Source organism: Argopecten irradians, chromosome 7 (genome assembly GCF_041381155.1).
Source record: "Argopecten irradians isolate NY chromosome 7, Ai_NY, whole genome shotgun sequence".
In the NCBI taxonomy this organism is placed as follows: Eukaryota; Metazoa; Mollusca; class Bivalvia; order Pectinida; family Pectinidae; genus Argopecten; species Argopecten irradians.
The window spans coordinates 22,617,522-22,636,826 of NC_091140.1; the positions used below are offsets into that span (position 1 = coordinate 22,617,522).

The following is a 19,305-nucleotide window of genomic DNA, read 5'->3' on the forward strand; positions in this document are numbered from 1 at the left end:
AAATTGTCATGTTTAAGTGGTACTAAATTGCCACAATGTTATAAGTTCTATGAATCTAATGTTACATTAGATCATTACAGTAGATGAGTGAACTCATTCACCACTGAAAATTAATAATGAACTATTTCAGTCTTTGAATCAGAGGAGTTCAAATGTATTTTCAGGGGCGAATGAGGTAAAATAAATATTGCTCTTTACCAAGGTGAATATCAATCAATTGAACAAATTGTTTGTTAGCTAAACAGAACAAATTAATTAGTAAAGAAAAATATTTGTTTTATGAATGGGAATTTAGATGTGATTTTACAGATGGATTAAAAATACACTAACAGTATCGGTGCATTTGTACTGTATCTGATTTAATTTACTGGACACTTACTGTCAAACACTTGTTATTAAACTACATTTATTTAGTATGGCCCAATCTTAGATTCCTTGTGGTATGTTGCAATTTCTTTTCTGTTATCTATATGTAAATCTGCTCTGCTGTGTGCCAGGCGTTCTAAATAGTATTGATTTAGATGTGATTTCTAATGTCTCCATGTCCATACAGGTTTATAGGAATCTCACAGCCTGGCCTACTTAGTCTCCACCGAGAACTACACACATCCATGATCAAGGCCTTAATGTGATAAAAAAGTCACCTGTTGGTATACCTTAACCACAGACATACATGATCAGGGACTTGGTACCTTCACAACAAATATATATGATCAGGGCCTACTGGTAGTCACCTTCACAGCAAACATACATGATCAGGGCTTAGTCACTTCACAACATATACTTGATCAGGGCCTAGTCACTTCACAACATATACTTGATCAGGGCCTAGTCACTTCACAACATATACTTGATCAGTCTCCGAGCTTAGTCACCTTCAAAATATATGCTTGATCAGGGCCTAGTCAACTTTGCATACTTAATTAGGGCATTAATTGTCACTACACAACATATACTTCATCAGGGCCTAGTCACTTCACAACATATACTTGATCAGAGCTTAGTCACCTTGACAACAAACATATATGATATGAACCTATGTTTAACTTCACAACAAACATTTGCTCTTAATAAACACACATGATCTAAATAAACACACAAGATCAGAGCCTGCAGTAACCTTTTAACCAAATGAGCTGAGTCTCCACTTTAAAGTAATTGCTAAATCTTTCCCAAGAAATTCCTCTTCGAAGGACATTTTCACAGTCAGCTGTACTAGAAAAAAATAAAAGTGTGTGTTGTTCAGCATTGGTTGGGGGCAATTCTTCTTGGTGACAGAATTTCTGATAACGATTTACATAAGATATTCAATTAACTTCAATCTGGAACAGTAGCTTGAATATATTTTACTGATTTCTGACAAACAGTAGAACCCCTTCCATGTAAGTGGGTCATAGAATTGTATTATTACAGCCCTTTTAAATGGAAAATTCCATTAGTTTAAAAATGATGATGCAAGGATGATTCTAACAAGATACCTCGTGGGCGGACTTAACACTGTACGACTTCAGCAAACACTTAGAAATTAAATCATTATGTAAACAGGTTGGTATTGATTCCTCATTATAGGCCATGCTGGTCTAATTTGAAGAAAGCTAGTATTTGTTTTATGAACTTTCTATTAACATGTATATGTGAAATAGTCCTGGTTTTAGGTTTGGAATGGGAGAGTTACCAGAGGTGTTGATTGATCATTAACAAATATAGGCAGCTGAATGTTCAGATTCCTTTAGAGGTCATTAACTTTTAACTTATTCATGCATCCCTGTAGACTCATTTGGAATATCTCAAGACTAAAGCTGGAACAGTTCATTATAAAATTTCAGGGGTGAATGACTGAACATTAGTTTAGCCTTGAGATCTGCTCTTCCTTTCAAAAAAATTGATTACCTTTATCTAACTGGATCTATAGTCATGATGACTGTGATGGACGAGCTAGTTAATTTCTGTTCACAATGAATAATACCTAGAAAAAAACTTTTGGACATATGTGTTGAAATGAAAGAGAGAAATTATTAAAATTAGAAAATTAATTTGAATTTGTTTCCATAACATTTATGTACAAAAAAGAAATCTGAATAGATTGAAATGTTTAAAGTAAGGTTAATTCTCATTCTCTGCTTTTTTGTTAGCTCACCTGGCCCGAAGGGCCGGTGAGCTTATGCCATGGCGCGGCGTCCGTCGTCCGTCCGTCCGTCCGTCCGTCCGTCCGTCTGTCCGTCAACATTTCCTTTAAATCGCTACTAGTCATAGAGTTCTGCATGGATTGTGACCAAATTTGGCCACAAACATCCTTGGGGGAAGGGGAACAGAACTTGTATAAATTTTGGCTCTGAGCCCCTGGGGGCAGGAGGGGCGGGGCCCAATAGGGGAAATAAAGGTAAATCCTATAAATCGCTACTAGTCATAGAGTTCTGCATGGATTGTAACCAAATTTGGCCACAAGCATCCTTGGGGAAGGGAAACAGAACTTGTATAAATTTTGGCTCTGAGCCCCCGGGGGCAGGAGGGGCGGGGCCCAATAGGGGAAATAAAGGTAAATCCTATAAATCACTACTTGTCCTAGAGTTCTGCATGGATTGTGACCAAATTTGGCCACAAACATCCTTAGGAGAAGGTGAACAGAACTTGTATAAATTTTGGCTCTGAGCCCCTGGGGGCAGGAGGGGCGGAGCCCAATAGGGGAAATAAAGGTAAATCCTATAAATCACTACTAGTCATAGAGTTCTGCATGGATTGTAACCAAATTTGACCACAAACATTCTTTGGGGAAGGGGAACAGAACCTGTATAAATTTTGACTCTGACCCCCCGGGGGCAGGAGGGGCGGGGCCCAATATGGGAAATAAAGGTAAATCCTATAAATCGCTACTTGTCCTAGAGTTCTGCATGGATTGTGACCAAATTTGGCCACAAACATCCTTTGGAGAAGGGGAACAGAACTTGTATAAATTTTGGCTCTGACCCCCCAGGGGCAGGAGGGGCGGGGCCCAATAGGGGAAATAAAGGTAAATCCTATAAATCGCTACTAGTCATAGAGTTCTGCATGGATTGTAACCAAATTTAGCCACAAACATTCTTTGGGGAAGGGGAACAGAACTTGTATAAATTTTGGCTCTGACCCCCCAGGGGCAGGAGGGGCGGGGCCCAATAGGGGAAATAAAGGTAAATCCTATAAATCGCTACTTGTCCTAGAGTTCTGCATGGATTGTGACCAAATTTGGCCACAAACATCCTTGGGAGAAGGGGAACAGAACGTGTATAAATTTTGGCTCTGACCCCCTGGGGGCAGGAGGGGCGGGGCCCAATAGGGGAAATAAAGGTAAATCCTATAAATCGCTACTAGTCATAGAGTTCTGCATGGATTATAACCAAATTTGGCCACAACTATCCTTGGGGGAAGGGGAACAGAGCTTGTATAAATTTTGGCTCTGACCCCGAGGGGGCAGGAATGGTGGGGCCCAATAGGGGAATTAGAGGTAAATATTCAAATTTCTTCAGAAAATAAACAATGAACCTGTATCCAGAATATTACTTGGCATTACAAACCAGGTGAGCGATACAGGCCCTCTGGGCCTCTTGTTTGTTTTTTATTCAATATGAATGTCTCTGCAATTTTCGGCCTCTTGGCCATACTTATAGGCACAATGGAATTTCCATCTGTGCTATTTTTCTCTTCTCTTTTTTTTTTCTTCGTTTCATGTATTAAGTATATATTTGAAAAATTGAATTCCTATGTCTATCCATACAGACACATTTGTGTGATACACTACAGACACATTTGTGTGATACACTACAGACACATTTGTGTGATACACTACAGACACATTTGTGTGATACACTACAGACACATTTGTGTGATACACTACAGACACATTTGTGTGATACACTACAGACACATTTGTGTTATACACTATACAGACACATTTGTGTGATACAGTACAGACACATTTGTGTGATACACTATACAGACACATTTGTGTGATACACTACAGACACATTTGTGTGATACAGTACACACACATTTGTGTGATACACTATACAGACACATTTGTGTGATACACTATACAATACAGACATATTTGTGTGATAAACTACAGACACATTTGTGTGATACATTACAGACACATTTTGTCTTGTCTCTGTATTTAATAATTGATAACCTGCTGTTTTTATAAAATAACCTAACTGCTTCCATGCGATATTGTATGACATTGAAACCTAGCACAATATGTCTGAATGGTAGATGCAATGATCATATTTCATAACAATTATAAGAATCATCAGTGCCTAAATTTCATACCAGTGAAATATCCGTGAAATATCCAATAAGAAATGATCATGAAGGACATTTCCATTTACTGGGCACATGCAATTACACTGTATTTCAAAAATAAAAACATCCAAGTCATTGATACATTGGCGTCTTGCAAAGACAATTCTGCTGGATTTGTGTCAAGAATTGTTTAATTGCAGAATTTAAATGACAACAAACACATGTTTTATTATTTCCTGAAAGGGACAAAAATTTTATGAAATATTTTAATTTAATCAACCCACATATTCCGATATCGACCTTTGACACCTATATATCCTGCTATCTTTTCCTGGATGATATTATAATAAAGGACTTTCAAGCTAAATTATGATTTCTTTGATATGATTTTTTTTAAAGTTTAATTTTTGGCTGTTGTATGTTTCAGGGTTCTACAACATCCCAGTCGGAGTCGTACCTGGACGGCGACGAAGACATGGACAAGGTATACCGCCGTTACCGAGAGACACTTATGAACTCGTCGCGTTTAGTCGACGAGGGAGGAACTGAAATGGATGGCGACTGTTTAGGTATGGGAGTCATACGTAAAGAAGTCGACCTGACAAATGACGAGAAGCAGTACCTTTTGGCGGTGGAGCGTGGTGACATCCCGAGTACGCGCCAGTACCTCAGTGTCGGGACACAGACTGGTCTAAACATTAACTGTGTCGACCCGCTAGGCCGCACAGCACTTCTGGTTGCTATCGAAAATGAAAATATTGAAATGATTGAATTGTTGCTAAGCTATCATGTTGATGTTGGAGATGCACTTCTTCATGCGATCAATGAGGAAAATGTGGAAGCTGTAGAATTATTACTCAACCATGAATACGCCCTCAAGGGGGAAGAGGTTAGTATAATGTTATTTTGACACAAAATTGATACTTTTTTATACACAAAAATAGTTTAAAGATATATTTTCATCACAATTTAAGTGAAGTTATGTCTGAAAAAACCTTGTAATCTTGGAAGTTAAGGTTGTTTTCAAAACACTAAAATGTTTTCCAAAAACACAACCCAACTAATTGAACTTCTAATCCTGCTAGAGAGACTTTATTTGAAATATCAAATTGGCTCCCAAACACGCAATTGCAAATCAGTTGGCTCTGAAGTACAAACATAGTTTCTAAGAGACCATAAAATGATAACTATTTTACATTTGCCAAAACGCAGCATCACTCGCTAAATAGGGTCTTGTTCTTTATCTATCTCTCGTTTGTTTTCTCTGTCTCTTTTTATATATACAGTCAAACCTGTCCATAAAGATCAGTCAAATTGCAACTGGACAAAGAAAAAAAATCTTCATGGTATATCCAAGATGATTTATTGACAGGTCAATAAATTATGTTGAAATTGGACATTTATAAGTTACCAATGTGATCTTATGAAGCAAGTGGTCTTTATACAAAGGTGGACGTTAATAAGGCAGGTTTTGGTCTTTATACAAAGGTGGACGTTAATAAGGCAGGTTCAGGTCTTTATACAAAGGTGGACGTTAATAAGGCAGGTTTTGGTCTTTATACAAAGGTGGACGTAAATAAGGCAGGTTTTGGTCTTTATACAAAGGTGGACGTAAATAAGGCAGGTTTTGGTCTTTATACAAAGGTGGACGTAATTAAGGCAGGTTTTGGTCTTTATACAAAGGTGGACGTAAATAAGGCAGGTTCAGGTCTTTATACAAAGGTGGACGTTAATAAGGCAGGTTTTGGTCTTTATACAAAGGTGGACATAAATAAGGCAGGTTTTGGTCTTTATACAAAGGTGGACGTTAATAAGGAAGGTTTTGGTCTTTATACAAAGGTGGACGTAAATAAGGCAGGTTTTGGTCTTTATACAAAGGTGGACGTTAATAAGGCAGGTTTTGGTCTTTATACAAAGGTGGACGTAAATAAGGCAGGTTTTGGTCTTTATACAAAGGTGGACGTACATAAGGCAGGTTTTGGTCTTTATACAAAGGTGGACGTAAATAAGGCAGGTTTTGGTCTTTATACAAAGGTGGACGTTAATAAGGCAGGTTTTGGTCTTTATACAAAGGTGGACGTAAATAAGGCAGGTTTTGGTCTTTATACAAAGGTGGACGTAATAAGGCAGGTTTTGGTCTTTATACAAAGGTGGACGTAATAAGGCAGGTTTTGGTCTTTATACAAAGGTGGACTAAATAAGGCAGGTTTTGGTCTTTATACAAAGGTGGACGTTAATAAGGAAGGTTTTGGTCTTTATACAAAGGTGGACGTAAATAAGGCAGGTTTTGGTCTTTATACAAAGGTGGACGTAAATAAGGCAGGTTTTGGTCTTTATACAAAGGTGGACGTAAATAAGGCAGGTTTTGGTCTTTATACAAAGGTGGACGTAAATAAGGCAGGTTTTGGTCTTTATACAAAGGTGGACGTTAATAAGGCAGGTTTTGGTCTTTATACAAAGGTGGACGTTAATAAGGCAGGTTTTGGTCTTTATACAAAGGTGGACGTTAATAAGGCAGGTTTTTGGTCTTTTATACAAAGGTGGACGTAAATAAGGCAGGTTTTGGTCTTTATACAAAGGTGGACGTTAATAAGGCAGGTTTTGGTCTTTATACAAAGGTGGACGTTAATAAGGCAGGTTTTGGTCTTTATACAAAGGTGGACGTTAATAAGGCAGGTTTTGGTCTTTATACAAAGGTGGACGTAAATAAGGCAGGTTTTGGTCTTTATACAAAGGTGGACGTTAATAAGGCAGGTTTTGGTCTTTATACAAAGGTGGACGTTAATAAGGCAGGTTTTGGTCTTTATACAAAGGTGGACGTTAATAAGGCAGGTTTTGGTCTTTATACAAAGGTGGACGTAAATAAGGCAGGTTTTGGTCTTTATACAAAGGTGGACGTTAATAAGGAAGGTTTTGGTCTTTATACAAAGGTGGACGTTAATAAGGCAGGTTTTGGTCTTTATACAAAGGTGGACGTAAATAAGGCAGGTTTTGGTCTTTATACAAAGGTGGACGTTAATAAGGCAGGTTTTGGTCTTTATACAAAGGTGGACGTAAATAAGGCAGGTTTTGGTCTTTATACAAAGGTGGTTAATAAGGAGGTTTTGGTCTTTATACAAAGGTGGACGTAAATAAGGCAGGTTTTGGTCTTTATACAAAGGTGGACGTAAATAAGGCAGGTTTTGGTCTTTATACAAAGGTGGACGTTAATAAGGCAGGTTTTGGTCTTTATACAAAAGTGGACGTTAATAAGGCAGGTTTTGGTCTTTATACAAAGGTGGACGTTAATAAGGCAGGTTTTGGTCTTTATACAAAGGTGGACGTAAATAAGGCAGGTTTTGGTCTTTATACAAAGGTGGACGTTAATAAGGCAGGTTTTGGTCTTTATACAAAGCAAAGGTGGACGTTAATAAGGCAGGTTTTGGTCTTTATACAAAGGTGGACGTTAATAAGGCAGGTTTTGGTCTTTATACAAAAGTGGACGTTAATGAAGGCAGGGTCTTTATACAAAGGTGGACGTTAATAAGGCAGGTTTTGGTCTTTATACAAAGGTGGACGTTAATAAGGCAGGTTTTGGTCTTTATACAAAAGTGGACGTTAATAAGGCAGGTTTTGGTCTTTATACAAAAGTGGACGTTAATAAGGCAGGTTTTGGTCTTTATACAAAGGTGGACGTTAATAAGGCAGGTTTTGGTCTTTATACAAAAGTGGACGTTAATAAGGCAGGTTTTGGTCTTTATACAAAAGTGGACGTTAATAAGGCAGGTTTTGGTCTTTATACAAAGGTGGACGTTAATAAGGCAGGTTTAGGTCTTTATACAAAAGTGGACGTTAATAAGGCAGGTTTTGGTCTTTATACAAAAGTGGACGTTGATAAGGCAGGTTTTGATCTTTATACAAAGGTGGACGTTAATAAGGCAGGTTTCACTGTATATTTCTGTTATATCAGATGTAATACGGGGGTTTGAGATCCAAAAACGATGTGGATAAAGTACTATTTGCCGTTGATTAGTCCTACCATCCGGTGATTGTAATGTCATCATTTGACGTTAGTTTCGTGACGTCATAATCACGGGAAGGTGGGACTAATGGACGGTAAATTGTACCTTACCCACATCTTTATGGGATCTCGAAACACTCGTATTAAGTCAGGGACTCTGTCTGAGAGTCCTTCGACTAAACCTTCACACTATCAACTAAATATTCATACTCATTATCAGGTTCACTTTTACTTTGATATTCCAAGGTTAAGTCTGTGCACTGCCAAACTACAGCTACATTTACTTGTAAATAATTTGCAGCAACTGCACATCAGACATTTTATTATCCGAGTTGTCAGTTTTAGTAGATCTTTAGATTGATAAGATCAAGACAAATAACAAAAACATGTGAGAAGTACAAATATTCAAAGCATGATCCCCGTTGTATATGTAGGACTGGTAAAGATTCTCCTTAGATCCCCGGGAGTGGGATTAGAACTACCACTGATGTTAACTCTGTAGAGCTCCAAGGTTTTAACATGTAGAATCCTATCTTGTGTGTAGAGACTTAAAGAGTGACATTTCTCTGAGGAGCTCAGCCATACAGCTGAAATAGGGAAGAGTTGATGAAGTTTCTAGCTTGATGACAGTATAATGATGCAATCCTGCTCCAATGTGTTGTTGTTTAATGATCGTCAGACACCCAAAGGTCTTCTGGGAGGATTGATCCAACTGTTACCCACGAAACACAAAACACGCCTCAGTTACCACGGCATAGGCGGCCATTTATATTGAGTTATATATGAATAGCAACAAAATCTAGAGAAATTTAAATACACTATTTTTTCACAAACTTAGGTTTATTTAAATGTAGCTTGACTGTTACTGTGATGGTACTTCTTTGTAATGGAATCAAACGTAATAAGCAGACCAATGGTAATTGGATAGAATCAGACATTATTCATCTTTATGACAAGTGATATATGCTATGGTTAATATCTAAAATGAAAATATAATAACATTACAGTGTATGGAGAATGATTCACCTAAAACATTCTTTCAGAAGCTGTGGTATATCTCTTTATAATCACAGCTTCAACTCAACTTAATGATACATAACAGTACATATCCCTCCCTAAACTGATCTTAAACAAAGCTTACGCTTCACTCTGGTCATGAATAAGCTTCTAACTGAATCATAGCAAATTGTATCATGAACAAGTTCCTGCTCAACCTGAATCATAAACAAGCTCTCGCTTAACCTGGATCATAGACAAGCTCCCACTAAACCTGGATCATAAACAAGCTCCCATATAACCTGAATCATAAACAAGCTCACGCTTAACCCGCATCATAAACAAGCTTCCTGGTAACCTGTCTGTAATCTGAATCATAAACAAGCTCCCACTTATCCTGGATCATAAACAAGCTCACACTTAACCTGAAACATAAACAAGCAGCCAACTTAACCTGGATCATAAACAAACTCCCACTTAACCTGAAACATAAACAAGCTCCCACTTCACCTGGATCATAAACAAGCTTCCTGGTAACCTGAATCATAAACAAGCTCTCACTTAACCTGGATCATAAACAAGCTCCCACTTAACATGGATCATCAAATGCTCCCATTTAACTTAAAACATAAACAAGCTCCCACTTCACCTTGATCATAATTAAACTCCCAATTAACACTGAATCAAAAACAAGCTCCCAATTAACCTGAATCATAAACAAGCTCACACTTAACCTGGATCATAAACAAGCTCTCACTTAACCTGGATCATAAACAGGCTCCCACTTAACATGGATCTTAAAACGCTCCCGTTTAACCTGAAACATAAATAAGCTCCCACTTCAGCTTTATCATAAATAAACTCCCAACTAACCTGAATCATAAATTGGCTCCCAATTAACCTGAAACATAAACAAGTTCCAAATTCACCTGGATCATAGATAAGCTCCCAATTAACCTGAATCATTAACAGGCTTCTTGGTAACCTGAATCTAAAACAAACTCTCACTTAATCTGAACCAAAACAAGCTCCAACTCTACTTTTGACCATACACATCGCTTTTAAAAAAAATTCAAATAATGATTATGGCTTTGTCTCAATTCGATATAATTATCAAGCGTGAAAAGCATATAGAGAGCCTTCATCTTACCTGTTTTTTACTCTCAGCTTAAAGAAAAAGATCATAAGAAGATAGTATATCACTTTATTCAGCTATAGATTTCAAATCATTAATTAAGTAATACATACTTTTGGTGATGAGACTTTAACAGTAACCAATTTAAGAAGAGGATTATGTTTTTGTGTTTCATCACATCAACCACTTAATGTAAATGTACCTAACACTAGTACTACAACAACTTCATTTGGAGGATTACAGTTTGTGCCCTAACACTAAATCCACTAATGTGAAGAAATACAATATGTGCCTTAATACTACATCCACTTCTTGTGGAGGAATACAGTTTGTGCCCTAATACCATATCAATTTCCTGTGGAGGAATAAAGTTTGTGCCCTGACACCATATTCAATTCCTATGGAGGAATACAATTTATCCACTTTATGTGTAGGAATACAGTTTATACCGTAACACTATATCCACTTCCTGTGGAGGAATACAATTTGTGCCCTAACACCATATCAACTTCCTGTGGAGGATTACAGTTTGTGCCCTAATGCCATATCCACTTCCTGTGGAGGAATATGATTTGTGCCCTAATTCTACATCCACTTTCTGTGGAAGAATCCAATTTGCGACCTAACACTACATCCACTTCCTGTGGAAGAATACAGTTTGTGCCCTAACATTACATCCACCTACTGTGTGCCCTTACGTCATATCCAATTCCTGTGGAGGATTACAGTTTGTGCCCAAACACAACATCCACCTACTGTGGAGGAATACAATTTGTGCCCTAACACCACACCCACTTCCTGTGGAGGATTACAGTTTGTGCCCTAACACCACACCCACTTCCTGTGGAGGATTACAGTTTGTGCCCTAACACCATATCCACTTCCTGTGGATGAATATAATCTGTGCCCTATTGTTTATCAACTTCAGCTGAAGGATTACAAATCTATACCCTAACATCATCTAAATTTCTATTGAAGCCTTAAATATATACCCTACACATATCCTACATCCACTTCCTGTGGAAGATTTGTGTCCTTAACACTTTTAATTCCTGTTCAAGAGGATTACATCTTATCAACTAACCCACCGATTATTTATTAGAAAAGTTAAAGCTTGTGTTCTAAAACTACATCTACTTTTGATGGAGGATGTTTATACCGTAACACTATATCCACTTCCTGTGGAGGAATACAATTTGTGCCCTAACACCATATCAACTTCCTGTGGAGGATTACAGTTTGTGCCCTAATGCCATATCCACTTCCTGTGGAGGAATATGATTTGTGCCCTAATTCTACATCCACTTTCTGTGGAAGAATCCAATTTGCGACCTAACACTACATCCACTTCCTGTGGAAGAATACAGTTTGTGCCCTAACATTACATCCACCTACTGTGTGCCCTTACGTCATATCCAATTCCTGTGGAGGATTACAGTTTGTGCCCAAACACAACATCCACCTACTGTGGAGGAATACAATTTGTGCCCTAACACCACACCCACTTCCTGTGGAGGATTACAGTTTGTGCCCTAACACCATATCCACTTCCTGTGGAGGATTACAGTTTGTGCCCTAACACCATATCCACTTCCTGTGGATGAATATAATTTGTGCCCTATTGTTCATCAACTTCAGCTGAAGGATTACAAATCTATACCCTAACATCATCTAAATTTCTATTGAAGCCTTAAATATACCCTACACATATCCTACATCCACTTCCTGTGGAAGATTTGTGTCCTTAACACTTTTAATTCCTGTTCAAGAGGATTACATCTTATCAACTAACCCACCGATTATTTATTAGAAAAGTTAAAGCTTGTGTTCTGAAACTACATCTACTTTTGATGGAGGATGTTTTTATGTAACATGTTTTACAAGTTCTTTTTAGTTTTTGCAGATTTTAAATTGAATGGAAATACCTTTGAATTTAATTGTACAATAATTGTAGAAGATATTTATTTGCAGAGATAAACAAATTAGATGTGAAACAATGTTGATTTAAAGATATCTATACTAGGAGTATAACGTAACTAAATGACTGTTTTGACCTTTGACCTACATCCAGTAACAAACTTATCCAAGGTCTATATCTCTAACATTCTTTTTCATTTCAACTTCTAGATTGGCAAGATAGTGTATTGTAGATCAATGTACAGAACACACAATAGGTAACCTTACTCATTGGCCAGGATTGAAGGTTGTCTAGTTTCTGTAATTTTTCATCCAGTGGGGCACAATTATTTTCTTGTTCACCGTTAAAACATTTGTATCTGTATAATTTGGGTGTTCTATGTCATAAAAGTCCTGCCCTCTCTTTAGGCGATGAAAAATGTCTTCCATTCTACATTTTCACAGATCTGTGAATGGATCCAATATGTCCTCATTCACTAGAACTGAAGTTGATGGCTGAAGATAAGATTCCAATTTCATAAAAAAAATTTAATCAAAACGGGGGAAATAGAGTAACAGGAGCAAGAATAGTTTACAGAACTAGGGCTTAAACTGAACTAGGGCTTACTTGTCTACCGCTGTACCAACCAAGGCATTGGGAATTACCCTTGATGTAAAGCTACAAGCCAACTGTAAAACAATTTCAATTAAAACCTACCACAATAGCTAGGTTAGCTAGAAGGCGAACTATGATCAACATCTGATCGATATGATATGCAGTGTGTATCTTCCATCTTGATTGACCGCGATGATAAACAAACCCGTGAACAGATAATATTTCACCTGCCAATACCAGCTGTTACCAGTGTTTCAAATGTAGAAATTTTACACATAACCATGCATTAATTTTATTAATAACGTATGTAGGTTATCTACCTGGTTTATGTGAACAAATAATGGTTGTCTCCCCTTCCTTGCCATCTTTTTGAACATGTGGGTACTGTGTTCCAGCTTAATACACATTTATTTCATTTTATGTCTAGTCATCAATTCGAATTTATTCGCAAAAGCATGTATCAATGATAAATAGTTATCTTTTTTTGTGTTTAACTTAAAATAAAGCTTGCAAAATAGGAAGTATACCTAGCTTAAATATAATGTATACATATATATTAAAAGCCTTATAGAAAAAATACAGTTGTTTGCATACTTTTAGTAAGTCATTTCTGTCGTTGCATCTGTTGGTGTATGTAGATACTCTCGACTTGTTATTTTGGTTGTCTCCCCTAGTTATGGTTTACATCATGCTGATTGTCTCCCCTGGTTATCTTTTAGTTAATGTTGATTGTCTCCCCTGGTTATCTTTTTGTAATTGTTGATTTTCTCCCCTGGTTATCTTTTAGTAAATGTTGAATGTCTCCCCTGGTTATCTTTTAGTAAATGTTGATTGTCTCCCCTGGTTATCTTTTAGTAAATGTTGATTGTCACTCCCCTGGTTATCTTTTAGTTAATGTTGATTGTCTCCCCTGGTTATCTTTTTGTAATTGTTGATTTTCTCCCCTGGTTATCTTTTAGTAAATGTTGAATGTCTCCCCTGGTTATCTTTTAGTAAATGTTGATTGTCTCCCCTGGTTATCTTTTAGTAAATGTTGATTGTCTCCCCTGGTTATCTTTTAGTAAATGTTATCACATAGTACTCATTGTTCCCAAAACCTGAAATGTCCCTAATCATCCTGACTGCTAATAGAGTCTAAAAACTAATCAAAAGTGAATAAATAGATATACTATCCCCCTGGTGATCTTTTAGTGCCATTTTGCTAGATTTCTGGAGTCTAAATGGCACTGTGAGACTCAACAATACTCGTCCTGCTAACAGAATGGCTATGGGCTAAATACTTCAAATACAGTTAAGGATGATGCTGATGGAGAAAAAAGCAGTATAATTGAATGTTAATGGCTGTACTGAGAATATTCTTTTACAAGTTCAAAGGTTTCAAGTCTGGAATTTAGTCGCTGTTACAATTAAAGATACATTATACAATAGTACAGATGGGCTACGAACTCTATCAATTTTGTTGTTATATAAACAGGCCGTTGCTCTGCCATAAAGAGCATTTAATCTCTTCTCAAAGCAGGTTGCAATATCATTCTTCAATAATATACTTTTTAGAATCTATAAAATTGTGATAGATGGTTTAAGCTTGTTACGTCTAAAAGTCTGTGTTTATGCGTGCATGTCTGTATGCATGCATGCATATAAAACTTTCAAAGTATTTGATTCCTTATCTTTCGGGCTCTAGGAGTTCTTAAAAAAGTAGTTTTAACAATTAGTGAGTTTTTAGTAGTGTACTATACAATCACAAGGGTGTTCGATAACAAACTTTCTATTTCATCTGATATCAAATAATTATCTAGTTGTAGCAGATACATGCAATTCTATACAGACGCTGTGACATGCAATGAGTACTGTGTACTGAACCTGATGAGGACAGGACAATGAACCAAATCTTTGAAGAACTTAATGTAGGGGTTAGTTCTGTTAAATAACATTGATATCATCAATAGAAGCCTACATGAAGTTACAATTTTCTGGTGGTCTTTTATAGCGTTCCCTTTTACCGATTAAAAGCAATATATGGAGTTTCTCTCCTCTCTCCTTTCCAGCAAACTTTTGATATTAACAAAATGAAACGGCTCCAGTAGAGTATTAGCCCATAGGTCTCCTTATGTGGTTAATCCATACTCGGACCAGGATCCTCATCAAGAATGTGACTCCCGGCCTGGACCTCAGAGGGTTACCGGGTAATAAATGCAGTTACAGCTTAATTTGATTTCCATGGTGATTAAGCAGACAATGATCAGCAGCCTATCGCTAATTTATTTATGATATCAAGGTCAGGGAATGTGTACTTAGAATTACTCTAACATGTCACAGGGCATGTGTAACCCCAGCGGGAGACTTCTATGTCTTTCTTCTAAAGGGAAGAGGACTGGTGTGTCTGAAAGATATCTCCCCAAAGGGGAGACGACTGGTATGTCTAAAAGATACCTTCCCAAAAGGGAGGACAACTGGTATGTTTAAAATATATCTCCGCCAAAGGGAAGACAACTGGTATGTTTAAAAGATATCTCCCCAAAGGAAAGACAACTGGTATGTTTAAAAGATAGCCCCCCCCCCCCCCCAGGAAAGACAACTGTTATATCTAAAAGATAGCCCCCAAGGGGAGACAACTGGTATGTATAAAAGGTAACTCCTTAAAGGGACACAACTGATATGTCTACAGGTAGCTCCACAAAGAGACAACTTGTATGTCTTCCAAACAGCTAAGGGAGATAATTTGAACTTGACTACATCTGAAATAAAATAAGAATGAATCAACTCCAAATTACGAAAAGAATGTTATGTTTGCTTTACGTGAAAGCTGTGGTATTGGGATTTTATTTGATTGGCACAAACAAGTACAATTGTAACATGTACAAACCAACAATTGAGTTTCTATCTGTTTACTTGTTGTATGTCACCATGTGTTGTGAATCTACAGAATGTTTTAAGCTTCAAGGTAATCATAATATGGAGTTTGCCAAACTTCTGTTACAGATTGAGATATAGATTGTGTTGGGGTCAGTCAAAGTTGGAGTTCAGTCTAATGGTTTCTCAGGCTAAAAGTGCAGGAAAGTAACCTAGCTAATCGTGGCTCATTAGATAGTCTGATGGATGTAGGTGTGATTTGATCCCCAGAAATCACTCAACAGTTTATAGGTGTTCTTTACCTGTCCTCATTAGGGGGCTCATTTAGTACAAGGTGATGGAGGGGGGGGGGGGGGGGCAGAGGGGTGTGTGTGTGTCAAACCCAGGTCACACAAAGTGATGGGGAAGGGGGTGGAAGGTAATAGAAAACCATTAGGAGGCAAGGTTATAGTGGTGGTAACAGGAATGGGAGTTGGGATGGAAGGGTGGTCAAACTATTGTTTAAACAGTGTGTCTGAAAGAGTGTTTTAAGGAAATTACTTGTAGAGGGGTATATTATAAAATGTGATGGTGGTAGTTGAAACAGAAAGTTTAGATGAAGCTATAAATGTGATAATGGTGATAATAGATTTGTGGAAAGGTAGGAAGGGATGAGGATTGGATATGGGGAGTGGTTACCGCCATGTGGAGTCTATAGTCACACACCCTTCCATTTACATGTTTACACTAAGGAATGTTATTTCTGCTTTATCTGACATTTGTATCCCTCCTGAACATCTGCACCATCCCCAGATCCTATAGTAAACCATGGACAGTAGGCCATCTTCTATCCCTAAACCATCTTAATTATTCCATGTGCTTGTCTAAGTTACTTTGTGGTGATATACAAAGTATAAATAAACAAAGAAAAGATGGGATCAGTAAAGCTGCCAGACAGGGTGTGGATGTGTTGGGGAGGAGGGACATCGAGAGGGGGCGGTTAGAGGAGGAGGGACGGGTGGGGGTAGAGGAGGAGGGATTACAAGTGGGGGGGGGAGGGGGGGGGGGGGTAGAGGAGGAGGGACAACGGGTGGGGGTAGAAGAGGAGAGTGAGTGAAAGCTTCCTGGTTCATCTTTCAGCACTACCCTGGATCAATTAGATAAATCATTTACACTTTATACATTTTGTAATACAAATTGTTTAAATTTTGAATTAATGTCTTATTTCTAGTCAGACTTGCTATCACACAATGTAATTATGCAATTAATGGATGTTAGCTCCTGTGTGGAAGACTCTTGGTTCTGTCCTCTTACACAGACAGCTCCTGTTTGGAAGACTCTTGGTTCTGTCCTCTTACACAGACAGCTCCTGTTTGGAAGACTCTTGGTTCTGTCCTCTTACACAGACAGCTCCTGTTGGAAGACTCTTGGTTCTGTCCTCTTACACAGACAGCTCCTGTGTGGAAGACTCTTGGTTCTGTCCTCTTACACAGACAGCTCCTGTGTGACGACTCTTGGTTCTGTCCTCTTACACAGACAGCTCCTGTGTGGACGACTCTTGGGTTCTGTCCTCTTACACAGACAGCTCCTGTGTGGACGACTCTTGGTTCTGTCCTCTTACACAGACAGCTCCTGTGTGGACGACTCTTGGTTCTGTCCTCTTACACAGACAGCTCCTGTGTGGACGACTCTTGGTTCTGTCCTCTTACACAGACAGCTCCTGTGTGGAAGACTCTGGGTTCTGTCCTCTTACACAGACAGCTCCTGTGTGGACGACTCTTGGTTCTGTCCTCTTACACAGACAGCTCCTGTGTGGAAGACTCTGGGTTCTGTCCTCTTACACAGACAGCTCCTGTGTGGACGACTCTTGGTTCTGTCCTCTTACACAGACAGCTCCTGTGTGGACGACTCTTGGTTCTGTCCTCTTACACAGACAGCTCCTGTGTGGAAGACTCTTGGTTCTGTCCTCTACACAGACAGCTCCTGTGTGGAAGACTCTTGGTTCTGTCCTCTTACACAGACAGCTCCTGTGTGGACGACTCTGGGTTCTGTCCTCTTACACAGACAGCTCCTGTGTGGAAGACTCTTGGTTCTGTCCTCTTACACAGACAGCTCCTGTGTGGACGACTCTTGGTTCTGTCCTCTTACACAGACAGCTCCTGTGTGGACGACTCTTGGTTCTGTCCTCTTACACAGACAGCTCCTGTGTGGACGACTCTTGGTTCTGTCCTCTTACACAGACAGCTCCTGTGTGGAAGACTCTGGGTTCTGTCCTCTTACACAGACAGCTCCTGTGTGGAAGACTCTTGGTTCTGTCCTCTTACACAGACAGCTCCTGTGTGGAAGACTCTGGGTTCTGTCCTCTTACACAGACAACTCCTGTGTGGAAGACTCTTGGTTCTGTCCTCTTACACAGACAACTCCTGTGTGGAAGACTCTGGGTTCTGTCCTCTTACACAGACAGCTCCTGTTGTGGAAGACTCTTGGTTCTGTCCTCTTACACAGACAGCTCCTGTTTGGAAGACTCTGGGTTCTGTCCTCTTACACAGACAGCTCCTGTGTGGACGACTCTGGGTTCTGTCCTCTTACACAGACAGCTCCTGTGTGGAAGACTCTTGGTTCTGTCCTCTTACACAGACAGCTCCTGTGTGGACGACTCTTGGTTCTGTCCTCTTACACAGACAGCTCCTGTGTGGACGACTCTGGGTTCTGTCCTCTTACACAGACAGCTCCTGTGTGGACGACTCTGGGTTCTGTCCTCTTACACAGACAGCTCCTGTGTGGACGACTCTGGGTTCTGTCCTCTTACACAGACAGCTCCTGTGTGGACGACTCTTGGTTCTGCCTCTTACACAGACAGCTCCTGTGTGGACGACTCTTGGTTCTGTCCTCTTACACAGACAGCTCCTGTGTGGACGACTCTTGGTTCTGTCCTCTTACACAGACAGCTCCTGTGTGGACGACTCTTGGTTCTGTCCTCTTACACAGACAGCTCCTGTGTGGAAGACTCTGGGTTCTGTCCTCTTACACAGACAGCTCCTGTGTGGACGACTCTTGGTTCTGTCCTCTTACACAGACAGCTCCTGTGTGGAAGACTCTGGGTTCTGTCCTCTTACACAGACACTCCTGTGTGGAAGACTCTTGGTTCTGTCCTCTTACACAGACAGCTCCTGTGTGGAAGACTCTTGGTTCTGTCCTCTTACACAGACAGCTCCTGTGTGGAAGACTCTTGGTTCTGTCCTCTTACACAGACAACTCCTGTGTGGAAGATTCTGGGTTCTGTCCTCTTACACAGACAGCTCCTGTGTGGAAGACTCTGGGGTTCTGTCCTCTTACACAGACAGCTCCTGTGTGGAGACTCTTGGTTCTGTCCTCTTACACAGACAGCTCCTGTGTGGACGACTCTGGGTTCTGTCCTCTTACACAGACAGCTCCTCTTACACAGACGCTCCTGTGTGGACGACTCTGGGTTCTGTCCTCTTACACAGACAGCTCCTGTGTGGACGACTCTTGGTTCTGTCCTCTTACACAGACAGCTCCTGTGTGGACGACTCT

At 39.2% G+C, this 19,305-nt stretch overlaps 1 protein-coding gene across 2 annotated transcripts in view; it reads left to right on the forward strand.

Annotated features, from left to right (window-relative positions):
- LOC138327873 (transient receptor potential-gamma protein-like) overlaps positions 1 to 19,305 on the forward strand; it is a 110,302-nt gene that overhangs the window by 72,873 nt on the left and 18,124 nt on the right. For both annotated transcript variants that reach the window (XM_069274313.1, XM_069274312.1), the window contains exon 2: positions 4,703 to 5,164. In XM_069274313.1, the coding sequence (XP_069130414.1) occupies positions 4,751 to 5,164 (414 nt within the window). In that variant the 5' untranslated portion in view covers positions 4,703 to 4,750. The remainder of the gene's footprint in view (positions 1 to 4,702; positions 5,165 to 19,305) is intronic.